Source organism: Monodon monoceros, unplaced genomic scaffold (genome assembly GCF_005190385.1).
Source record: "Monodon monoceros isolate NGI ecotype Baffin Bay Population unplaced genomic scaffold, NGI_Narwhal_1 Super_Scaffold_16, whole genome shotgun sequence".
Lineage (NCBI taxonomy): Eukaryota > Metazoa > Chordata > Mammalia > Artiodactyla > Monodontidae > Monodon > Monodon monoceros.
The window spans coordinates 7,378,710-7,405,368 of NW_021703772.1; the positions used below are offsets into that span (position 1 = coordinate 7,378,710).

Genomic DNA, 26,659 nt, shown 5'->3' on the forward strand with positions numbered 1-26,659 from the left:
TTTGACTAAGTACCTATTTCAAGTTATTATTAACATAATTCAATGCAACACATTTTGTAGGACAACAAAAAGCTCTCGGTCTACCCGTACAGTGCAGGAGGTTCTCTGCAATAAGAATAAAGACTGCAAAAGAGGTTGTGTCTTGGTTCCTATTTCTAACCTCTCAGCATGCAGGTTCTTAAGAAGGAAAGGGGGATGGAAGTAATTAGATACAGTTGCAGTTTCCCCTTTGAAACCTTGTTTGTTCAATTACAGATAGCTTCTGCAAATTCCTGTTCCTCTCACTCTATCCTTTCTTTGCCAAACTTAACAGGACAGCCTATACAACCTGTCTCTACCTCACCACCAACCACACGCTACAACGTGACTTGCACTCCCAAGCCCCCAGAAAAGCTTCTCTCCCAAAGATAAGCAGTGACCCAAAGTCCCCAAATCCAACAGCTCCTCCTAGTCCCCGTCACCTAGCCTTAGTCTGACATTATCTTCCCAATTCTAAACTGGAACATTCTCCTTCCTTCATTTTCCTGCACTCTATTCTTGCCTCTGAAGATTTTTCTCTGGCTTCTCTATCTACCCTCTGAAAGTAGGAAATATCCATGTTCTATTCTCAGTCCAATTCGTCTCACCCCTAACAAGTGTAATCTTTTAAATTTTCATTCTCTCTGGCCCTAAACTCTTCCCATTGAGCTACAGTCCCCTCACTCAGAAATGCTCTCTGGCCATCGCTATCTAATTTCTCATCAACACCTCAGACTCAATGTTCATAACTGAATTTGTTCTCTCCCCTCCCAAATGTGCTCCTCAATTTCCACTCTTTTTCTGCTAAGGATACCATAATCCTCTCAGGCACCTCACTCATCTTTGACTCTTCCGTCTTCTTTGCCCTGATATACAACAGTAACCACGTCCTGCCAATTTCTACTTTGAAATCTCATCTGCCACTACCTCCCTTTACAAGTGTACTGCCTACACCACAGTGACTGCTCAGGACACCAACAGGTCTCAGAGCAGCCCATCTGTCATCACAGCCTACCCTACACAGAGAGCTGTCAAGTATATGTTCCAACCGTGTTTCCCACCAGCCTCCTTTTCACACCTCATAATTCATGTAAATAAAAACAGGAGCTGATTTCCTGCCCATACCTGGATCAGTCCTACTTCCTCACTGTAGCTTTCACTGCTACCTAGTACTGGAATGCCCTCTCCTAATTCATCCAGCTACACCTACCTCCAAATTCTACTTATTATTCCAAGACAAGCTCAAAGACACCTGATCCCTGAAGCATTCCAGGAGTCTGCCAATCATGAATTCCTATCATTACTTTTCGTCCTAGGTTACTGATATACACATGCTTTATTTCCCCCAGAGACTATAAATCCAGAATTTCCATCTTTAATGCCACCTATGCAGCTTTCCCAAAATATACATGTCTAGACCCCACCCTAAAATCTCCTGGAGCAAGGCCCCAGGCATGTACATTTAACAGTATGAACCACAAGTAATTTGGGGCTGGGGGTGGGGGGACATATCATAATTGAAAAATGAAAGAGGTCTCAAAACATACAAGTCCCATGGTGCCTTGTATATATAGTAGAGATTCAAATACTTGCTGAATTCATTCATTCAGCTTTATGATAGACATAAAAAACTGAGAAACAAAAAATCCTTGGTTCAAGCTACCAAAATAGTATTTATTGGGCAAAAAAGAGAATAAACAGATCTTTATAATATTGTATTGCTATGTTAGAAACAGTGCTGGTTGTTTAAGAAGAAAGAGAAGACACCTAACCTAGCTTGGGAACTTGGGGTGGGAGAGTTTCAGGCACAGAGAAAAGCATATGCTAAGGCACAAAGGCAAGAGAACAAGGCACATTTCAGGACCTAACAGGCTGTGAAGCTGGTGAATAGAGTACAAAGTAGAGAGAGATGGTGCTGAAACTGTACGGAGGGAGGCAGATGCCAGGTCATGCAAGGTCTCTTAGGCCATGTTAAACGGTGTGAATTTTTATGATGAATAAATCAATTCACCTTTCAATATCAGGCATTATACTGTCATTTTATGTCCAAGAAGAAACATGGGAATGAACATTAATATTACCTACAAAGGTATATGAGCAACTTAAAATCAATATAATGACATTGGAGAAGGAGATACACTTTAAGCTTATTCTCCAGCAAAGGTGATGGACTTGCAGATTCATCTTGGCCTCTTTCGAAACAATGGCATTCTGGTGTGTCATCTGGATGCACATATAGCCATTACATAAAAGGAATCTGATATGGGGAATCAAACTACCACAGAGGATCCCAAACTCAGTTTGTTTGACTGATACCAGGGTGGCTATATCATAGCACCCTAGGAAATGATACTACTTTGCTGCTTCTAATTCTGTTTTGATGAATTCTGAGATAGATACACAAGGGAAGCAGTGTTTGAGAAGGTTTACTGGTAAAATAATCTATTCCAATAATTTACCACTAAAAGCAGTTCAAAGAGGCATAAACAGAAGCCTCTCCTATCGGTGATCACTGGCCCCAGCAAAATCCAAGTTTGGCTTGTTGCCTCTCATAAATACATACCGTCCCCCCTGCTGGGTACTTTGGTTGATAGACTATTTTCTGTCCGACTCTCTTCTTCAACTTTTTCCATTTGCTCAGTTTTGGGTTCCTCTTTCCTCTCAAACTGTGGTGCCTCCTGAGGCTGATGGTCTGAAGGAGTGCCTGGTCTAGCAGATGAGGTGGAGGTTTGGGGGGTTTCCTCACTAGCTTCTGTAACATGACATAATCTTAAATTAACAACTTAGGAAACTTTTAGTGTGATTTTTTTTTTTTAAAAAGTGAAGGACAAAAATGAGCCTTACCAACTCCTACTCTGTCTGTCTTTTCTCCTTCCTTCTTATTTGTCTTATCGGGTTCTTTGGCTTCTTCATTATGGCTACCTTCAGAGTCAGAGCATTCCTCCCCTTCTTCTACAGGCCGGAAGTCCATCTCCTGCTCTTCTGGGATAGGCTCTTTCTGTACTTTCTGTAGCAAGAAAATTAAGCCAAAGATTAACAGCATATTTGGATTTGGAAGAAGGTCAGTACCTGTCATAATATTTAAAACAAATTTCTTACCTTTAGAGACAGGAATGCTCCAGATGAGTCAAACGTGCCCATTTCTTCTTCAGCATCCTCTAAGCACCATTCAGGCAAGCTATCCCTGTCATCATCTATGCTTCCACTGCCAGAGCGCACCCTTCGGTAACCCCGTTCATCATCCCGATCTCGAAAGTCAAACTCAAACCTTCGCCGTCGTTCCATGTGTTCCCGCCAGCCTGCAGAACGAGGGCCATCTGGGATGAAGAGGAGGACACAAACCTTAGAAAAGTTTTACGACAGTATTTGAGAAAGAAAACCATAGATAGGAAACAAAGGAGAAAACTACAACTGACGGCAAATTCAAATGGATCAATCTACTAAAGAGAAAATTAGGCAAATGAAACGAAGCTCAAAGCTCAGTATTATATATGATACGCCATCACTAAGTGACAACAGTAGTTATCATCATTAACTACTGAGTCACACAACATACTCTAAAGCTTTTAAAGATAAATTTAAAACAAATCACTTTTAAAAGACAGTTCTCTGCAAAGTACATACTTTTAATAAGCTCTAGATATCTGACTGAAATGCTGCTAGGCCACTCACGTGGCCCACTCCTAGCCCAGACTTATGGCACTGGATATCTTTCCATACTGAGGTCCATGCCTTCCCTTTGGCAAGTCTTAAAGCATTTTCTTTCTTCTGATGAAAATATCATTCTTTATGGATAAGACCAGCTCCCTTGATAATATATAATAATATCCAGGATACTATGATATTATGTCAATTCATAATATCAAACTCATCATGTCCACTTACCAGCGCTAGGATCCCATTTGTAATTCTGATTCCCAAAAAAAGTCATGGAATTATAGCACTGACATGTCATAGTTGGCCCACTATCCTAGTTTTATAGTTTAAGAAGCAAAACCTCTGACAGCAGAAGTAACGTGCATAATGAAAAGTAGAACTAGAATCCAATTCTGCATCCTCTACTGCTTTTTCCACAATAACATGCTTACTCTCCTTTTCCTTTTCTCTCATCTCTTAACTCTCCCTAGGGAGTTTTAATTTAATACCCCCAGGGACATTCCTAAATTCACCCTTGCATATTATGTAGCACATCTACTTTCCAACAAAAAACGAACGCCTAAGACCAAAAGCTACAAGTTAAGGTATATTCTCTCTCTCTAAAAAAAAGGGGGGGGGGTGGTTCTTGTTAAAATCTGACAAACCTGAGCCTAAGAGAGTCTTAAGAGGAGACACATGTTTTAACCTATATCTTTGCTTTCTCTGTGGGAGACAGCAAAAGAAATGAGGTCACAGTTAAATGTTACTATACTACTGAGGCCCAATTTGCTAAAACCAGCAATCTAAAACTCAAACTGAAAACCGAAGGGCAAAATGTTAAAACACCAAATACAGGTAGCATCTTATAAGCCACTTACAAAAAGGTAAGAAAACATTATTCTCCCACTTCCCACACTTTACTTACAACAACAAAGCACAATTTACTATCTTCTATGAAAATGAAGGAATTTTATACCCAGACTGCCTAAATGTTAACCTAGAGTCGTTATCCCAAAGAAGTGCTCATGGTCAAAAGCTGAATTCCAGAGTACTCTGTCTGCTACTCTCACTTCTAAGTATGCACTGTGATAGAAATCTATCCTTCTAGGCATGTGGCTCATTCTTCTCTCTTAACTAAGTTTCCTAAGTTCACCTCCCAGAGTGGGTGCTGAGCTGTCCTTAATGCTCCCAACTCCATACATATCCAACTGTGAGCCATACTTCAATAAAACTATATACCATAATATTTTTGTTGTCTTAAATAGTTAATAAAATTTTATTCACGAAACTAAATTTAGCAGATAAGGCACATCTCTAGCTTATTAAGACTGAGACCACTGCTTTATAGACCTTATATCAGAACTAAAGTTTGATACTATTTTCATAAGTCAAAAATCATGATATTTAAAATTTTAATCAAAGCCTAATAAAGGATTAACTAAAATGTTAAGGGTAACTGATAACAACTGATATAATCAGACTTATTTTTAATATGCTGGGTTGAAAAAGTAGATGGTATTTTTTTTAATGCCTATTTACAGTGTTTTTTCAGCCCCCATGCATCTTTATGTCCCCCAAACTGTCTTTTTAAAATATATGGATAAAAATTTTGGAAAATTGTCGAGTTGATGACAAAACTGACATGAAAAGTCAAATACTGGAGAGAAAGATTTAGAAAAGATGGGGAAAAAAAAAGGACTACTATATATATCCAAAATCTAAGCTCTTGGGTGAGGAGGGTAAGTGGTAGAATATAACACTAAAGTTTTACTTTTAACTCGCTTTAACAGAATCAACATCAGACGTTTGGGTTCAGAAACACTGTTCATCTTCCAAAACATTCACCTTGTTTGTTTTTGATCAGCTGGAATTTTTCTTCTTGCTCAGCCCAGATCCCGTCCATTCTTTCAGTGAATGCTTGTTAGGAACATAGTCTACAAACCCTTCTGCTTACAGGCAAGCTCAGCACAAAATGCCATGATGCCTTGAAGAGAACTATAACAGATGGCTGCCCATGACACAGACTGATGAGAACTGCCTAAATAACTGTGATGCAAACAATGCCCACTAACAACAGAAAACTCACCCAAGAGGCAGCCAATGAGGAGTTGGGGTAAAAGCATTACAACTCTATCCAAAGATTAACTTCACTAAGTTTCCACCTACCCACAACGCCATAAAGCACCCTGAATGCCTGTTATAACGTTAACTCAGACGGAGACTAATGGTTTGTTAATCACTTAATTTTTAAAAATAAATAAAAACAGTTTACATTATTATTATAACTTCCTCTATTAAAGTAAGCTTCCTTGGCATATAGCCAATAGATAAAACAATGTTATGCATGTGAAATTCAAAAGACATGTACACACTCTTTGTATGCTTCAGTTCTGCATGACCCCAAGATGATCACGAGGCATAGAATCAACACTTGGGTAGAGAACGTTCTTTGACACAAAGCACCAGAGTCTTCAATTACCAACATATCTAATGTCGGGGAAGAACAGTTTGAAGCATTCTTAAGAGTCAAACAGAAGAACTTATAAAACCACTAATCACGACTATTCTCTCTCCTTTTTCTACAGTTAGAGGGACAAAAGAATAAACTTGTAATTATGTTTTTGACCTGGGTTTAAAGTTTATTCTTCAAACGAGCAGAAATCACATCTTTAGGACAAAAAGAGAAAAAAGAATAAATCCTCTCTTATGCAGGAAAAAAACTCACTTCAGGGGGAGCCCATATTCCTAAGTAAGCATATAATTATCACCTAAGAAAAACGCATGCTGAAAAAAGATTCAAAAATTTAGGAAAACTGAATGAAACCCTCTCTCGTTTTTGCAGTTAAGGGCAGGTGCTTCCCATTAAACCACACTGCCCCAGAAAAATAAAAGTGACTTTAATCAACTAAATAGCTGTGGGGAATATTTTATGTTGAAAATTTTTGTGGGAGCAAGACTGAGTGTGACAACATAAACATGACCCCTCTTGTTTTTCTTTGCTGGTTTATGTTTTCCACTTTATCCCTAACAATTCCCACCAAATCCTCACTATTTCGGACCCTGTGTGCTTTTACTCAGCAGAATTCTTACCAGGACTGTGAGGTCGCCACCTCTCTCCATCCCTCCTTGATCCAGCTAGTCGCCAACCTCCATCTTCATCTTCTCCATTCTGTTCCTCTCTAAAAATACGCCAATTTTCACTTTCTGATCGTATAAATTCATGCTTTCTTCCCACTGATGTTGGGCCACCTTCCTCAAAATTTGGTCTCCCTGTAAAGAAAATGAGTCAACATAAGCCTCTCAGCCAGCAAGGATTTTGAACAGACTTGATTGCTCAAATCAAGCTTTTCTGCAAAGGTGTCCATTTCAACGTTCAGGCAGTATAAATAACTGTGGATATATGTGTATATTATTAGACACATTTCTCAAAGCTGAATGTTCTAAGACTGGGAAATTATTTTTTTAAACAAAATAATATGCGCATTTTATAAAAGGCCATGCAATGAAAACTGAATCAACCTTCCCGCTACACAAGAGCCCCCCAGAGTCTTGTTCCCCAGAAGTAACCACCATCAACAGTTTCTTATAAAGCCTTCCAAACACTGACCATGGTTATACTTATGCATATATATACAGATCTCTCATTCACACTCACATAACACTACCCTCAGGCTGTTACATATGTTGTTTTGTACCCTCGCTGTTTTCACTTGGCAGTCCTTCCTTACCAGCATATACTTCTTTTTTTCCGTTTTTAAGTCATACAATATTTTTAACTACATGATTTACTAAATCAACTTAATTTATTTAATCAACTTCTACTGGTGATTCTGTCCAAATAGGATATCTGTAAACTTCAACCTCTCTTTTATTCCAAAACAGACTGTAAGCTCAAAACCAGAGTGTGGAGGCACTCTACTTTTCCTTTACTCTAGCACCTAGTACACTACAGGCATACAACAAATTGCTCTGGAACAGAATTCAAAGCTAAGCTATGTCTAACCTGATGCAACTCAAGAGCTACATTAACAGTGAAAGAGAGCCTCTTATGCCAAGTAAACTAAACTGGTTTCAAAGGACAAGATAATTCTGAACTGTGCAAATTCTTCAGTCACCATACCACATGTGCTACCACTTACAATTCACAACAAATTACCCAAAATCTCACATTAAAGTATGTAGCTGAATATCCGAAACATACATTGATGTCTTCAGTTTATAACAATAAAATATACAAATTCTCACAGTAACAACCTCAATTCTTTTCATTAAACCATATTAAAAGTGAAAAAAAATTGTACATTTGAAAATGAGGAAATTCTAATTTCTGGTCATCCTCTTATATTCAATTTCACATGTATTAAGATTCCATATCCTGTTCACCCAAACAGTTATTAGGTTGTTACAAGATATTATTCTATTACAGGATAATCTTGGAATGGGGGGGTACAATTATTTGCTTGGCAAAATACCCTTATTATGACAGGCAGCCTCTAAGACAGCCCTCAACAATCCCTGACTTCTGGCCTCTGTGTAATTCCCTCACCTTAAGTGTGGGCTGGCTTGCTCCTAACAGAATCCAGCAGAAGTGATGAGATGTCACTTCTGATACTAAGTTAAAAACTTCCATCTTGGACGCTCTCTCTGAGGGAATCCAGCGGCCCTGTTGTGAGGCAGCCCTGTGGAGAAGCCCACATGGCAAAGAACTGAGGCTTGCCAACAGCCTCGTGAGTGAGCCTGGAAGCGGATCCAACCCCAGATGAGCCCTGAGATGACTGCAGCCTCATGAGAGACACAGGCCAGAACCACCTAGCTAAGCTGCTCCATCCTGGCCCACAGAAACTGAGAAAATAAATGTTTGCTGCTTTCGGCCACTAAGTTTTGGGGTAACTTGTTACATGGCCACAATTAATAAAAACACTCAACTGATTTAATCTTCATAACAACACTCAGTATTAGAAATTATTTTTCCCATTTTACAGCTGAGAATATTGAGGCTCAAAAAGATAACCCAGGAGAATTGTCCAAAATCACACAACACTATTTAAATGACACAGGATTCAAATCTTAACCTTCTGACTCATTTAACAAATATTTATTGCATACTGCACTAAGTGCCAAGTTTTATGAATTCAAGTATAGATACATTCCATGTCTGCCCTTGGGTTAAAAGGGTCAGAAGACATTCCAGGTTCTCTTGCTCAGAATAAGAAGGGATGAGACATTTTACAAAGCCCACATCCATTATATGACTTGATGAAAAATATAGCTATACTCACAGAAGAAAAATTTAAAACAAAGAAATCCCTAATGCGTATAAATTGATAAGTGATGGCAAATGACTTTTAACATATGTAAATCATTCAGTCACGAGCAATATGTGCCAGGCATGCTGAGAATACAATCGCCTGATGGATGAGCTGGTCAAAACACTGATTTTCATCTACTTTTACACTACGTCTTTGAGAAGTAATGAATGTACCAAAATAAGCAAAGGAAACCCATTAATGGCAAAATGCTTAACGCATCAAAAACTGGTCATTACAGTTTTTTCTAACAGATGATAAGCTGCAAAAAATTAAAGATATTAAAAATAAAAATACCAGTAATTCCTCAACCATAGAAATAGAACTCTACATATCTGTGGTTAGTTTTTACATAACATCTTTAAAATGTAATTTCAATCAGTGTACCCACATTTTGTAATCTAAATAGCAAATATTTCTCTGTGATTATACATCTTACTGATAATATAAATGGATACACAGCAGGTATACCTTGCAGCTGTTGCACTATCTAGTAGATTATTCCCCACTGGACATTTGCATCATAACTAACTTTTTGAGAACTAGATAACAAGGAGGAAATATCTGTGTGCGTATGTGTTTTGTTTTTCTGAACTACTACTTCCGAAAAAAAACTTCAAAGAGTAAAATTACTAGGTCAAATGACAGACTTCATACGTTGGCATACTTTTCTCTCCTCCTCAAAAAAAGGGTAGGTAAGACCACCAGACCATTTTAGATTATCAAAACTAAGTGCTGCTATCCTTTTGAAGCTCTTCTACTTTAACGGTTGTAAAATGGTATACTAGTGTGGCTCGAATATGAACTTTTCACATCAAAGATTTTTCATATTGTTTGCTGACTTTATTTCCCTTTATGTGAATAATTTGTCTGCATTGTTTTCTAAACTAGCAGCTTCTATAACCTTCATAACTGTCAAGTCCTACGTATACTTTTCATATTGGTACCTAGGAATAAGAAAAATATAAAGGACAGGATAGGGTAAAAATAGGGAAACTAAAGGAAGAAAAAATCTTGCTTTTCTGCTTACTGCAATCTCATAATTCTCAACCTGTTGGAAAATCTGTACCTCATAAAGTTTAAATGACTATTTATGCCATTCTTTGTTCCAAAAAGGATTTGTGACAGAAATTTTGAAGATATAGAGGAGCACAATACTAAAGAAAGAATGAAGATTGTGGAGTCATAGACCTGATTTTAAATTGTCTCCAATTCTGATCTGTACACCTTGACTAAAGAAGATCCCATTCCTAATATGAAAGAGGGTATGTGTGTGTGTGTGTGTGTGTGTGTATTACTGAGGTAGCCATCTGAATTTACACAAACACTAGCCAATTCCAGTTCAAAAAATCTATAACAAAGGAGTTCAGATCTTGTTACCAAGTGCTTGTTTCTACAAAATAATTCCTAAAAACTGCAATATATTTTTTGATATATCAAATGTTGCATAACGAATAACTGAAACAGAAAGATCTGGGTGACAACTCCTCCAGTAAACCAAGGAAAACCAGAATAATATAATTCTGACATGCCAAACATATCCCACATGTAAGTGCAAGGTAAAGAAAGTTTTGCGTTCAGGCATCATTGTCATTTTCATAAGAGAAGGATGAAAAGGATTCAAGAACTTTTAAATGTACCATACTCATCTCCTCCTCCTACCTTTAAGAAAACTTAGTATTGGACTTCCCTGGTGGTGCAGTGGTAAGAATCCGCCTGTCAATGCAGGGCACACGGGTTCAGGCCCCGGTCCGGGAAGATCCCACATGCCACAGAGCAACTAAGCCCGTGCACCACAACTACTGAGCCTGCGCTCTAGAGCTCATGAGCCACAACTACTGAAGCCCGCGCCTGGAGACCGTGCTCCGCAACAAGAGAAGCCACCGCAATGAAAAGTCCACGCACAGCAACAGAGTAGCACCGGCTCGCCACAAGAGAAAGCTTGCGTGCAGCAACGAAGACCCAATGCAGCCAAAAATAAATGAATGAAAACTTATTATTGAAGTATAACATTCATATCAAGAAGTACACAAATCATAAATGTACAATTCAGAGTTTTCACAAAGCAATATATATCCACCTAACTACTAAGATTTAAAAAAAAAAATTTATCAGGACCTCTCAAGTCTTCATGTCCTCCCAATCGGCCCTTACCAAGGTAAACGCTATCCTGCCTTCTATCTCCAAAGATTAGTTTTGCCTATTTTTGACCTTTTTTATATAAATGAAATATCAGTTTACGTCTGGCTTTTTTTTATTGAAGTATAGTTGTTTAATTAACAATGTTAATTTCTGCTGTACATCAAAGTGATTCAGTTATACATACATACATGCCCTTTTTTAAATATTCTTTTCCATTATGGTTTATCACAGAGTATTGAATATAGTTCTGTGTCGTACAGTAGGACCTACTGTTTACCCATTCTATATATAAAAGCTTACATCTGCTAATCCCAACCTCCCACTCCACCCCTCCCCCAACCCCCTCTCCCTTGGTAACCACAAGTCTGTTCTCTATGTCCATGATTCTGTTTCACAGAAAGGTTCATTTGTGTCGTATTTTAGATTCCACATATAAGTGATATCATATGGTATTTGTCTCTTTCTGACTTACTTCACTTAGTTCAATAATCTCTAGTTGCATCCGTGTTGCTGCAAATGGCATTATTTCATTCCTTTTTATGGCTGAGTAGTATTCCATTGTATATATGTACCATATCTTTTTTATCCATTCATCTGTTGTTTCCATGTCTTGCTATTGTGAACAGTGCTGCTATGAACACAGGGGTGCATGTATCTTTTTGAACTAGTTTTGTCTGGGTATATGCCCAGGAGTAGAATCGCTAGATCATATGATAATTCTATTTTTAGTCTTCTGAGGAACCTCCCTATTGTTTTCCATAGTGGCTGTACCAACTTACATTCCCACCAACAGTGTAGGAGGGTTTCCTTTTCTCATAATCCTCTCCAGCATTTGTTATTTGTAGAGATTTTTTTGTTTTTGTTTTTTTCTGGCGGCACCTCATGGTTAGCGGGATCTTAGTTCCCCAACCAGGGACTGAACCCAGGCCCTCAGCAGTGAATGCTGGGAATCCTAACCACTGGACCACCAGGGAATTCCCTGTTATTTGTACAGTAATTTTTTTTATAAATTTTATTTATTTTTATTTTTTTATTTTTGGCTGTGTTGGGTCTTCGTTTCTGTGTGAGGGCTTTCTCTAGCTGTGGAGAGTGGGGGCCACTCTTCATCGTGGTGCGTGGGCCTCTCACTGTCGCGGCCTCTCGTTGCGGAGCACAGGCTCCAGATGCGCAGGCTCAGTAGTTGCGGCTCATGGGCCCAGTTGCCCCGCGGCATGTGGGATCTTCCCAGACCAGGTCTCGAACTTGTGTTCCCTTCATTGGCAGGCAGATTCTCAATCACTGCGCCACCAGGGAGGCCCCTGTACAGTTTCTATTGAAGGCCATTCTGACTGGTGTGAGGTGGTACCTCGTTGTAGTTTTGACTTGCATTTCTCTAATAATTAAGAGACATCAAGCATCTTTTCATGTACTATTGACCACTCACATTTCTTCTTTGGAGAAATGTCTATTTAGGTCTTCTGCCCATTTTTCAATTGAGTTGTTTGTTTTTTTGTTATTGAGTTGTATGAGCTGTTTGTGTATTTTGGAAATTAAGCCCTCGTCAGTCCCTTTGTTTGCAAATATTTTCTCCCATTCTGTAGTATGTGTGGCTTCTTCCATTGAACATTACGGGAAATTCATCCACGTTGTTACAGAGAACAGAAGCTTGTTCTTTTGCACTGTGGTATGGGATCTCATTGTATGAACAGACCACAACGTATTACTCTACTACTGATTTAGGTTGTTTCTAGTTTTTTGCTATTATAAACTGCGTTGCTATAAACATTCCTGGATGTGAAATTTGGTGAGCGTATGTTTCCAATGCTGTTGATATTTACCTAGGAGTGAAACTGCTGGGCCATAAGGTATATTCAACTTCAGTAAGTACTACCAAGTATTTTCCCAGAGAAACAGTACTACTTTACCATTTTTTGTTTGTTTGTTTGTTTACTCATACCTCTAGCACACATTAAGATGAGTGCTTTCTCCATGAACAAATACAGTTAAAGACATATGACTGAAAATAAAGAAGAGACTTAGACATAGTACCTACCCTCCAGGTCCACAGTCCAGGGACACACATGTAAACAAATGACTTGATACATTACAGTTGACAAAATGCATTGATATATCTCATCCGATACTCATAATAACCACAAGGGTTGAGTCAACCTTACCATCTATTTTTTTTTTTTTTTAAACATCCAAAGATTTTATTAGGGGAAATGCCTGCATGAAAGAAAGGAGGGAAGAAGCCAGGGAAGGCTGGGAGAGCCATCAGACCAAGATGCAAGGCACGGTTAGATACTTTATAAAGATTTATTGAAGAAATTAGGAGCTTCTTTAAGAACTTTCAAGTCAGGGGTCAGAATGATAAAATTACATTCACATAACTTCTTACAAATAATAACATGAAAGAATTTTAGGGCAGAAAAAATCTTAGATATAAACTAATCCTGGGTAGTGACTGTGAGAACCAAGGACTTCACAGGGTCCTGGGCTTCACTCTGTGCTGGGACCAGCCACTGGACTGGACTGGAGCAGGGAGCTCATTTACCTTCAACCTTACCATCTTTATTGTTCCTGTGAGGAAAGGGATACCTGTAGGGGGATCTCCCACGGTCACACAGCTGAGTAGTGACCAAATCAAAAATAGAACATAGATGTTCAAAGTCCTAATCCAGGGTTTACTCACAAATTAAACCCATCAGAAGCAGCCAGAAATTCTACAAAAATAAAGTAGAAAAAGAAAGTTCTGGGATCTAATTCTAAGGGGCTCTAAAAAGGCAACAGACATATCATGCATAGAAAAGCTTGGGGATAGAGACTGCCAAGATGTCTAAATGGAACTAAATTTGTTAACCTTCCAGCAGATAAACGATAACAAAATGTGTACCCCTGAAAAAAATGTTAAGATCAACTTAATATATAACAATATAAAAATTTTACTCAAAACTATTTTGAGGGGTAAAAAAATGACTTCAAGTACAATCTAATAGAATATACATTTCCAATTACTACTAATATAACTTACAATATAAATTATACTGTATGCAAGAATCGCTCTAAAACATTAAAATAAATCCTTTATAACCTAAATGATTACAGTAGATTTGTATGTATATAAATTTGGGTGGGGATTGAGGGTGCCAAAAAACTTTATAATGAGTTAACTCATTACAGGGTTAAAAAAAATAAATATATTTGTGTATTATTGATACAACTTAAAATAAATGATAAAGTTGTTCATGGGCAACTCAGAAGATAATATCTAAAGCTCCTTTAATGTCTAAAAATTACATGACTCCAAAGTGACCAGGGCTAAAATGAACGAGGGACACCCACACCCACATGGCCTTTCTCAGCACTTAAAATCAAAGTCTTCCTCTTTCTATAACATTAGCAATATGACAAAGTTGAGTAGCCAAATATTTTAGTTGACTTTTTAAAAAATCTTAACAGATTAATATGTAAACAAGATGATTTAAAGGTAAACATAATTAAATAATTTACAAATTAATGCCTGAACTAAATATTTCTAACCTATAGTCAACAAATGAGCTTGGGGCTATGAATCCTTAAACTGGAAGCACCTATCACACTGGCATGCTTTTATCTTTTTTCAGGGAAAAGGGTCTAAGGTTTTTGCCAGGGTCTTAAAGGTGTCTCTGACCTCTAAAAGGTAAAGAAATATAAATTTAAAATATATTTTTTTCTATTCAATATGGCAAACATGGCAGTCTTATGAGCAAACTATACTACCTGTATAACACATTTTATATTCTTACATCAACAATTCCTCAAGATGTATAAAAGGTGCTAAAATACAACTGCACTACGTATATAAATACTTTCCCCAACGGCAATAAATACTTGGTTGTTTCTGCCTGAATGTATTGTCTAAATAGGACTCTTCTAAAAATAAAATAAAATTAAAATGCAGTATTGGTTTTAGTCTGGTGTAATTGAGTGGACTTCCTAAGGAGAAAGAGCAGTAAAAGGGCACCTGTGTGCATGTTTGACTTACAGCCAGAAATGGTGTTTATGGAAAACTTCAGATGGAGCAAAAAGGCACTCAGCCAACAAAATCTACAGCTGTGAAACTTGGAACTTAGAAGCGCCCAAACTCCAAAAGCAAGAGTGGAATTATGGGACAGACTTTGAAGCTTGTTTATGTGCAAATTTTTCTAGCAAGTAACTTTGTATTTCTCTATTCAGATATATATTCTCTGATTAACACTAAAAATATTTTCTAATACCAGAGAAAACAGTGAAAGGGAATCCCATCCAGGTATTGATATTTACTTTTCCCCCCAATTGTAAACAAAACTCAGGGTAACTAGGATGGAGTAGTTTAAATTCTATATCCAGAGATTTGCAACTTTTCTCCCATCCTAACCCCTGAGGAGGTAACAAATCTGCTCCACTGGTTAATATGGTCCCGAAAACACAGCAGCTCCTGGCTGGGAGAGACTGGAGGGGCTGCTGTATATCAGACTCTGAAAAAGCATCTCATGTGGTCTAAATGTGCCCCATATTCCTATAACCTTTATGCTCAGTTGTCTGCTGGTATATACCCAGACACTGCCTGAAATCTCGGGGGAAGGTGATCAGTAGTGGGCTTCAATGCAGAACTGGAAAGAGACTAGGCATCTTCTAAAGAAAGCTAAGTACACTGTGTAAGAAAGAGCATTGGAAACCAGGGCTAAAGGTTAAAAATTGTGAGATTATGTATATACATAGGCAAGACACTGCACGCCAACCAAAGGTTTTGTTGTTTTCAGGTACACTGTGGTACAATTATGGATTATATACTGGAGTGCTTTAGCCAGAAAGAAAAGCAAACAATTTAGGGATACAGAATTGAATTTAATAAAGAATAATGTACCTGATTCTTGGCATCTTGCTTAATCATTATAATTTGGAATAAAAAATCAATCAATCAATGAACAGATATCTAGCAGCATGTATGTTCATTTATAGAAGAATGTTTTAGAGCCACCTCCAACTGAAATCATTAATTCTGTTTAGACGGGAGGGCCCATGTATTTTAGGGTGAAGTTGGTTTATCATCTGTGCCAACATCAGTTTCATCTCAGCTAACCGGGCAACTTCAAACAGAAATGAATTTATGTGCTCCGGCTATTATAATGGGAGTGCTATGCTCCTAAGGAGACACTCTAGAACTGGTCTACGACATCCATTCAGTTAGCAATTAGGAATCACTGTTTAGAGACCACAGCAGACTTTCAAAGTGTGAAATCCAGAAACCAGAATACTTCTTCACTTGAGACATTTCTTTCTTGACAATCATCCTGTAAATGATTTCTGTCTGAATATATTATGGAAAGAGGCTTCCAATGTTGGTAAAATCCTTTACTATCTTGCTTACTATAATGTCTATTCAAGACACATGGCAGGTACACCTTCAGTACTGCTTTCTGAAAGGCAGTGTTACACTATATTTACTGTCTTCCCTCTTCCGCCCCCAATCAGTAAACTAGCAATTGATATAAAGTTCAGTTCCTACCAGAACATGCAGGGAAGGTGCATCATATCACAAGTCTCTCCTTTATGCTTTTACCTTCTCTAGTTCTGAAGGTCAAAGTTTGCAGTGCTGTGCCTGAACTTGTATTGAAATGTTTGGCATTAATAAAAACAAAGAAGGAATTAATATATTTTTTAATTGTGGGGGGAGGAGAAGGAATCTACAAAGGCGGATTTCACTTTCTAAGCAGCATTATATTGGTCTAGATTAATAATTTTCCCAGCAGGCCTTCCATGATTTTACTATGAACAATCGCAGCCTTTGTATCTCAGATCCCCTTACATGTGACATTTGATCAAAGTTTTAAAATCAGCAGCTAATGGAGGTGGAGAAAAGTCCTGCTCAGTAAGGCATTATACAAAATGCTCATTTTGAGGTTGCTACAAGCTGGATCACAGACGTTTTCCAGCTAAACATTATTTAGATGTTTAAGTTTCTGTACCCTGAACACTGTATTTATTGCATGTCATCATACTTCTCCTCAGGGAAATATCCCCTAAACATCACTAAAGCATGACTTAAAATTCTTCAGTTCTTTCACACAGGTGTGTTTTTTAGAGATAGGTGTAAGGAACCAAACAATTAAATGTATTCTTATTCAAGGTTTCTGTACATAGCCTTAAAAAAATAAAATTTAAAAGTCTGCCTCCTTGCCCCCCCAAAAAAAATTTCAGGTAACTAAATTACCTCTATTACTAGTTCTAGAATTAGTGGTAGTCATTCTGATGAGATGGGATATGAAAAGAAAACTAGTAAAATCAATTCATTAATTTCTACCTAAAAGTCCTTATCCAAGGAAATATTCCCAAAAGAAATGGAGGAAAAAAAGATTAGTAAAGGAAATATCTCACACTTAAACATGCTATATAAGGAAAGACGGCTGAAAGGAAATCTTGCAGGGAATTTTATCCCTTTGAACTTGTAAATAAACTCTTAAGTAAGATTATGCAAACTTACTAAAAGACCGGTCCTGATTAGGGAGAAAAAATGCACCCCTTCTCCAAGTCAGTTCTGGAGGCTTTCTCCAGAGTTGTTAAGGTCTGTGATGGGTAAAGAAAGACCTCCTAACAAACCAGCATTCTTTTCCACAGGATCAGAACTAACTGGCCCCCCGCAGACTAAGTGACCAATCACATCAGCTTCAGCTGAAACCAGCCCCCACGACATTATAAACAGAGCAATGTGAACCGTAAACCCAGTCCAAGAAGAGAACCTACAAACTGGACTTGTAGATTAAAATTACCTCACCAAAAAGACAGTCTCTGAAAGCTTCCTCCAGACCTACCCGTGTATAAAGCTGGCCCAGCAAAAGAACTGGTGAGTACATGAGAAAATATTCAATCTTATTTCTTTCCTTAAGGGGAACAGAGAAGAAAACTGACTGACAAATAGGGATGGAGCTCGATATTGCCAATAGAGTTTTAAAACAAAGACATTACATACAGGATCATACATTAAGGTTCTCTATTCTTTTTCCTTAAATTCTGGAAATAGAATAATAGTCCTCTTGAAAGCATTATTGGAAATTTTCTTCTTAATTGTTTTACTAAATGTATACTAATTCTCCATTATAATATAGAAATGGGAAGAGGAAGACCCTGGAAAAAATTCAGTGGCTTTTTAAAAAATGTATCTTTTTCTTTTGGAAGGGATTAAAGAAACCCAAAATGAGCAAACAAAAACAAATGACCCTCCCCAAAAAATCATATTGTTTTTACTTTTTTAAGCCATAGGAAAAATGATGAGTGTCCTAATTTCTTTTTAAGCATGAAATTATTGCTGAAATTAGGTGCTTCTACAAATAAGAAATTAAAATATAAAAGAATCTCTGAGCTTATATAATAGAATTAGAACTCACACTATTTGCCCTAATTATGGAGGGCAGGAGAGATGATTATGACTCTCTCCACAGTCTTAAACTGTTTACACCAGAAGTGAACAAATACACAGTAATACTGCGATCATTTAACATTTGTAGTTATTATGACTTATATCTTAACTGTTTAATATGAACTATACTACTACATTACAACATGACAATAAAAGACATAATTTTGAGTGCTACAACCTAATGAGTAAAATGAATCCATTTTTTTGATGACCAATGAAGCATCCAAACTATCATTTTTATAAAGTACTATTTTTTCCATCAAATGGTTTATAAATGGGCAAATATTTTATAGCCCACACAGAGAGACACAAGCAAACCATCCCAATTCTACTTTCTACTGGGATCAATTTACAAGAATCATATAAATACAGACTAGGAAAAACACATTCAAAAAGCACTTGTGTACCTGTAGAGATATGAAAATAACCTGGAAATATAATAGTATAAACATAATGTCTGTCCATCAGACACTTTTAAATTTGATGGAAAAAAAATCTACATACATTGGGCAACAATAATTTAATGTTTTAAATGCCATACAAGCATATATAAAATTATATAGAAAAAAATCACACAGGAAACCTCTTATCAGTGGAGGGAAATGGTAGTAAGTTTACAAACGTGTAGGATTTTAAAGGATCATGTTATTTAATTCCCTCTTTTCTTTCTTTCTCTTTTTAATATAAGGAAGCCTGGCCAAGGGGATTGGGTAGCTCGCCCAAACTGGCACAGCTATGTAACCAACAGAGCCAGAACCCAGTCAGCTAGATTTCCCACCCTGTCTTCGTTATGCTAAACCACACTGACTACATGAGTGCAAAGAATGGAGTTATTCAGGGTAATCTGTTTAAGTGGGGACTGAAATCTTACCTCTCTCAAATACTCCACTTTCCAGCACCATCTAAACAAGATTTAGGAAAGTTTTATATATAAAAAGGATAATGCTTCACTGTTTTGATATTAGCCTTCTGACTGCCCTGTTCACAGGTTTTTTTATGTATTTACTTAGTTGCAAGAGAAAAAAAAAACTGTAAAAGCCTAGAGCAAGAGTGCTACAAAAGCTATAGTAGGTAAGAAGTTACAATCCTGAAAAGGCCCAAATGAAAATAACTGATTTTGTTAGCTACAGTGTGTATACAAAGGCTGTCTCCTCAGGTAATGAATTTTAGAACTAATGAAGCAAGCTGAAAATCAAGAAGAATCATGGACCTTTCCGCCCACAAATTACTATGATACAATTAGCAATCAGTGGTTCCATAAGTGGAACAGCACTAGTGTACAGCTTCATCATGGGCATTTTCACATAGGCAGGAAGCAAGAAACAATACAGGTCAAAGCCATGGACAATGCAAAACCACACAGTGGTTCACAAACTTACTGGAGGAAGCCAACTACCCTTTATTGCTATACCCTTCTTCTAGTGTCAAAATGTCTTTTCTTTTATAAAATTATGACGAAAGTATTATATTTTTAAAATTATTTTCTCACCTGGCAAAATACAAATTTGGCAATGCTTTATAAGAACCCTCCTCTCCACATTTTGTTTTAACTCTGCTGGTCTATAGGATCTAAGACTAGACTATGTACAATAATTCTGATTGTACTAATCTTCAAATATTGCAAGATGTCTTCCTTAACTGAAAATATCCTTCTTGCCTACAAATCTAGGTCTTAGCCTAAGCATTTCTGAAGAACAAATATTCTGTAGGGGCTCTTGGACAAAACTAGTCAAATGTAACATGTTATTCACAAAAGCTAACTAGGGTCAAAATGTCTATTTTTGAGGCAACATAGCACTGACTCTGAACTACGGACTAAGCAGGAACTGACCACCACTTACTACCTTTGTGATCTTAGGAAACTCACTGTGGCTCAGTTTCATTATCTATAAAATGGGCATTAATAATGGTACTTATTACTAGGAAAGTTAAGAAACATTATTAATACCAGTAAGGCAACTAATAGCCCAAGAGGTTACTCTGTGCCAGGCATTGCTATTGGCTTCACATGAGTCAATACATGTGAAGTGCTTGGTATGATTCCTGGCACATAATAAATAATATATATTAGCCAATATTATTAATCATTACTGACATAAAAATCATGCATAAAATCAACTGATTTAAAATGGATATTTGAGACACTTCTGGGGACAGGAGAGTTCTAAGGTGCTAAAAATCAGGCTGTCAAAGACTATTTTGTGAATGCAGTACCAATCATCTTGGGAAAGACTTTTATCTCACCAAACTCTAAATAGATAGCTTCTTGTAGATAAAAAAAAAAAAAAATTAACCAACTGTTAAGTTAGTCAGACTTGCAAAATAATCCATACGCCTTGTGAAAACTTCTTTTATCTGCCTGATCCTCAGTGATCTCATCTGAAAAATGGGATAAGAATGTCTTATCTTAAAAAAAAAAAAAAAGAATGTCTATCTTGCTGAGATACCAAAGAATTAGAGACAATGCAGTAAAGAAAGCACCTAGCACAATGCCTATGAATATTTTGTTATTATTGTAATTTCCAAAAGGGCAGAGATCAGGTCTTCTAAAACATCAAAAAATCTAGCAAAATGAATCACTAAATAGCTGTGCCAAGAAAAAAAAAAAACTAAATAAAATGATAATAACAACTTGTTAGGATAATAAATTATAAAACATTAATGCCCTAAGATTTTAAAAAAATTTATAACATGAAACAGAAATGACCATCTAATCTAAATAAAGTTAACAATCAACCCAGTGTTCCATCAGCAACTCATATGTGAAGAAAATATACGAGAATGTCTCTAATATCACCAATAAATGTTAAATCAGCCTTAGGACAAAAGGGAAAGCATATACCCAGCTGGCCAATGCCCAGTTCCAACAACACAGGAAGCCAGTCTCCAAAGCCCCAAAGTCCCTAGACATAGGAGGGTCCATCCAGCAAACTCAAGCAAAGCATCATTGTCATTCAAAAGGTAGGAAGGTGATATGCAACACTTCCAAGGGCATCTACTTCTGAAGGAGGAATCATCGAAAAGAGTCATGTATAAACACCTAGTACTGGATTGTGGCAAAGAAGAAAGGCAGATTCAAGGGAAGCAAAGTTGCATTTCCCATTCTGTTTCTGCTTGCCTCTGCGAAAGTCTTTGATACCTTTGTCATATTCAAGGATGGTCACATGGAAAGTGCACATTAGATTTCGACTCACCACACAGAGAAAAGAAGAAACACAGATGAAAACCGTTTACAGCTAAAAACTAACTTTACTAATGTTTCTAAAATTGACCTTTAATATCTTAATGATTATTTTAGTTCATTAAACTCGAAGCTTTTTCTTCTGGTTCATTTACTTCTCTTTTTTCTTTTTTAAGGCATTGCCTTTTTTTAAAAAAATTATTTATTTACTTATTTGGCTACATCAGGTCTTAGTTGTGGCATGCAGGATCTTTAGTTGCGACACGTGGAATCTTTAGTTGCAGCAAGTGAACTCTTTCAGTTGTGGCATGTGGGGTCTGGCCCCCTGCATTGGCAGCCACTGGAATCTTAGCCACTGGACCACCAGGGAAGTACCTGGTTCATTTACTTTCAAAATTAATATTACCTTGGAATCTTTACCTGGAATTTCTTAATTTTGCCAAGAAAATAATTTTCTGTCTACCCCACAAGCTAATCAGCATCTAGAATATTCAGAAAGGCGGCAATCCATGAGCCATATAAGTAAAGACTCCATGAAAATGACCACAAAGTAACAAAAACAAATAAAACCTAATCATAGAACTTTCAACAGGCTAATTATAAAGCATGCAATGGAACTATGGATCTCTAAAAGCTTACTCTTATCCTAGCAGTAAGTGTGGCTTCAAAACATTTTCAGACAATTCAACACTACACTTCTAAATGACTTCTATTTATTTAAACAGAGGAACACATATTTAATGTTCCTTTTCATTATGAATTATTCATAGTTATAAATTATTAATTATGGAAAGTTGTTACACATAATGTTTAGTCAAATCAATACATACTTGAAGCCTCGACTTGTGCAAGAAAGATACAGGAGTATCAAAAAGAGACATGAATCGCAATCCCAACCCTTGGGGATTCGTTAATATGCCAAACAATATTTTAACAGTCATTAAAGGAACCAATAATAGATATCCTAAGGCAATCCATGATTAGCTATCAAATGAATGACTTAGTCAGTAAATGCTCCCTTATGTAAAGAGAAAAGAGAAAGAGCTATCAGACTGGGAAAGCCTGCCCAGCAGTCAGGGAAGCATTCCAAAAAAATTACAAAACAAAGTCTCAGAATTTATTAATATTACCTGAAAAACAGTTAAGGGTTTACTAATTTACTCTTGATTTCAGAGAATTACAGCCTGAGATGGATGGCAGTAATTGCAAAGTTATTGCTCCTCTCCTAACTCAGAGATACCGGAGGATGGTCACCAAGGATGGCCATAGCACACTTCAAATGGATGGCGCTCAAAGAGGTCTTGCATATCTTCGAGATGCTTGGGGAATCCTAATGGACATGCGCTGGCGCTGGATGATGTTGGTTTTTTCTGCTTCTTTTGTTATCCACTGGCTTGTCTTTGCAGTGCTCTGGTATGTTCTAGCTGAGATGAATGGTGATCTGGAACTAGATCATGATGCCCCACCTGAAAACCACACTATCTGTGTCAAGTACATCACCAGTTTCACAGCTGCATTCTCCTTCTCCCTGGAGACACAACTCACAATTGGTTACGGTACCATGTTCCCCAGTGGTGACTGTCCTAGTGCAATCGCCCTACTTGCCATACAAATGCTCCTAGGCCTCATGCTAGAGGCCTTCATCACAGGTAATTGTTTTTTGTATTCTGTTTGTTTTATTTTTGGCTGCAGTGGGTCTTCGTTGCTGCGCGCGGGCTTTCTCCAGTTGCAGCGAGTGGGGGCTACTCTTCATTGCAGTGCACGGGCTTCTCATTGAGGTGGCTTCTCTTGTCGCGGAGCACAGGGTCTAGGCACACGGGCGTCAGCAGTTGCAGCACGTAGGCCCTAGAGTGCACAGGCTTCAGCAGTTGCGGCGCGCAGGCTTCAGTAGTTGTGGCACGCAGGCTCTAGAGTGCAGACTCAGTAGTTGTGGCACACGGGCTTAGTTGTTCCACGGCACGTGGGATCTTCCCGGTACAGGGATCAAACCCATGTCCCCTGCATTGGCAGGCCGATTCTTAACCACTGCGCCACCAGGGAAGTCCCCACAGGTAATTGTTTTTGTTCTTAAAAAAAAAAATGTATGAATGTTTTGGAATGGGTATAGTCAGTTATAAGCAACGGTATTACAGAATAATTTATTTGCATTATTGGCAGGTAATGCCTGAGACTGAAAGGAAGAGCCTAGGGTCAAACTATAGGAGAAATTTTAAGAAACCTCTCTCTATACTTAAATTTTACATATTGAAATTTCTTAAGAAAAAAGGGATCATTATGCTACCAGCCAAAAAGACATTAACAAAAAATCTAAAAGGAGTTTTTCAGAGAAGCTAAATATTTTGTTAAATAAGTGAATAAATATGTTCAATGCATATTTTGACAGTCATTTTACCTAACAGAGGAATTTGATTTTTTTTTTTTTTAACCTTTACTGGGCTAGAATTTTCTCCTCTGAGTTCATCTTTTCAACATTTACTCAATATTAATGAGCCCAGAACACCACAGTCAGCACTGCAGATTAGAGAACAAGTATACATATCCTGAGCATGTACTGGAAATAGGCCACAATGATTATGAAATTTTGCGTATAAACCTGGCAACGCATGATACTCTTTGCTCTAATAAAGTAGGGCTAGTGATATATACAATTAAAAAATAAAAAACAAAACAAAGAGAAAACCTTGTTTTAACACACTATGGGCGATATTAACAGTGGTCTGGAATAAAGTCCCAGTGTGCAACCAACTGGCTTTTACAACCTGTAGCAAATCACTTAATCTTTACAAGAAGAGTTCTTACACTGGGCCATTCGATAAAATTTAGAGGATATGTGAACTTAGACAGGAAAAACTTGCATCTTTTTTTTCTTTTACACTAACCTCCAACTGAAATTTGGTATTTCCTTTGATTATAAATGTAGGCAACAAAAAACAAAAGCATTGGCAATACCCGTAACTTTGTTACAAACAGAAATCCCAGATATTTTCATATCATACTATAATACTTCAAAATTATAGTACTAAACCTCCACTGTATTTTTTTATTTAATGCATTAAAAAAGCACATATAGTACACATTGTAATTTTTTAAATGCTCAACTGGATTTCAGTGTATTTGGTTTCCTGTTTATATACTTTATTTTAATGCATTTAAAGCGTTAATTCTAATAAGAGGTTCATAGACCTCACCAGCCTGCCAACATCTGTGGCACAGAAGTAGTTAAGAAACCATGATCTACCTGCTGGGGGGCACATGGAGGATGCACTTGAAGGGTACACTGAAAACCACCTTAGAGACAGAGCATTCTTAGAAGAAAAAAGGTTTGTATAAATTTCAAAGTTAAAAATTCTTCAATGTCACTTGTTCTACAGGTCCCCTCCCTACCCCAAATCATTCTACTATGAATCTAATCTCTATTTAAACTTGAAGTAATCTGGGTGCAAGTAAATTGCATTTATTTTCTGTTATTTTTAAAGCAGGGGCAGGAATACAGGAAATGACCACTCCTCCACTTCATAACAAACTAAAGTTTTACATTTCTATGTAACAAAATGAATTGTGCTTACCCATTTTGAAATCGCAGTTTTAAAATAAAGAACGTATGTACCGTTTTGCAAAATCCTTCAGGCTAATGAGAAATTAACAAGTTCAATTCCTGACTCATTTCGAAGGCATGGCACCAAGAAATGTATAAAAATTTGCTAGATCCTTCTCATTCAGAAAAGGTACTGATATTTAATCTGTTCATTCTAAAAAAAATTCAATGGTTTCTAATTTAGGTGCCTTTGTGGCGAAGATCGCCCGGCCAAAAAATCGAGCTTTCTCAATTCGCTTTACTGACTTAGCAGTAGTAGCTCACATAGATGGTAAACCTAATCTTATTTTCCAAGTGGCCAACACTCGACCTAGCCCTCTAACCAGTGTTCGGGTCTCAGCTGTACTCTATCAGGAAGGAGAAAACGGCGAACTCTACCAGACCAGTGTGGACTTCCACCTTGATGGCATCAGTTCTGAGGAATGTCCATTCTTTATCTTTCCACTAACCTACTATCACTCCATTATACCATCGAGTCCCCTGGCTACTCTGCTCCAGCATGAAAATCCTCCCCACTTTGAATTAGTTGTGTTCCTTTCAGCAATGCAGGAAGGCACTGGAGAAATATGCCAAAGGAGGACATCCTACCTACCCTCTGAGATCATGTTAAATCACTGTTTTGCATCTCTGCTGACCCGAGGTTCCAAAGGTGAATATCAAATCAAGATGGACAATTTTGATAAGACTATTCCTGAACTTCCAACACCTCTGGTCTCCAAGAGCCCAAACAGGACTGACCTGGACATCCACATCAATGGACAAAGCATTGACAATTTTCAGATCTCTGAAACAGGACTGACAGAGTAAGAAATATCCATAGCGCCCTATTTTTTAATGTATTAAATATCCTCAGCCAGTTATGCACCTATTTTTCCTTCATCGTATCTCATGTTTTCTTTTTTCCAATGCTGATTACATCTTTCTGATTACATCATGGTGATCAAGCCTCCGCCCATAAAAAAAAAATGGCTAGCAATACACATTGTGGAAATATAACATTATACAAAGTTTGTATCTGTGGTTATCTGCTGAAATCAATGCATCTGAATGTAACAGATATTTACAATAACAGAAATGCTGTTGGTGAGTTTGTATGGATGTGGTATGATGCTAGTAACGAAGGTAAAATGGACAGTGAAGTTTAACACAGCTGAACGCTAAGAAAATCAGCCATAAATTTCTCATTTTCATCTGCAAGTTGAAGCAGCAGCCTAGTTTCAAACCTAGCTCCCTGGGTAGAATGATGATTTCACAATATTTAGTGAACACTCTTTTAAAACTGTTATTTCTTCAAGGCAACAAAGATCAGTCCTTTGGTTCTTTATAAAACAAAACTAGGGTAAATATTACCCCCTTAATTTTTA

The 26,659-nt window shown here is 37.4% G+C and overlaps 2 protein-coding genes across 6 annotated transcripts in view; one reads left to right on the forward strand and one right to left on the reverse strand.

The window, feature by feature from the left end:
* Positions 1-26,659, reverse strand: part of GIGYF2 (GRB10 interacting GYF protein 2) — a 126,302-nt gene that overhangs the window by 49,411 nt on the left and 50,232 nt on the right. For all 4 annotated transcript variants that reach the window (XM_029224770.1, XM_029224768.1, XM_029224769.1 and 1 more), the window contains 4 exons: positions 6,745-6,924; positions 3,118-3,335; positions 2,863-3,025; positions 2,582-2,770 (listed from right to left, as the gene is read on the reverse strand). In XM_029224770.1, coding sequence (XP_029080603.1) covers positions 2,582-2,770; positions 2,863-3,025; positions 3,118-3,335; positions 6,745-6,924 — 750 coding nt within the window. The remainder of the gene's footprint in view (positions 1-2,581; positions 2,771-2,862; positions 3,026-3,117; positions 3,336-6,744; positions 6,925-26,659) is intronic.
* On the forward strand, positions 17,629-26,163 carry KCNJ13 (potassium voltage-gated channel subfamily J member 13). Of its 2 annotated transcripts, XM_029224774.1 has the most exons (3): positions 17,629-17,946; positions 22,874-23,349; positions 25,480-26,163. In XM_029224774.1, exons 2-3 carry the CDS (start codon positions 22,890-22,892, stop codon positions 26,100-26,102), a joined length of 1,083 nt encoding a protein of 360 aa, XP_029080607.1. In that variant the 5' UTR covers positions 17,629-17,946; positions 22,874-22,889; the 3' UTR covers positions 26,103-26,163. The 2 variants fall into 2 exon arrangements, with proteins under 2 accessions (XP_029080607.1, XP_029080608.1); XM_029224775.1 differs by lacking the exon at positions 17,629-17,946 and having other exon boundaries at positions 22,857-23,113.

Excerpts from the sequence above, each read along its gene's own strand:
- KCNJ13 (XM_029224774.1), top strand. The coding sequence starts at position 22,890 with ATGGATGGCAGTAATTGCAAAGTTATTGCTCCTCTCCTAACTCAGAGA. Across the intron at positions 23,350-25,479 it reads GCTAGAGGCCTTCATCACAG|GTGCCTTTGTGGCGAAGATC; the intron begins GTAATTGTTTTT and ends TTTCTAATTTAG.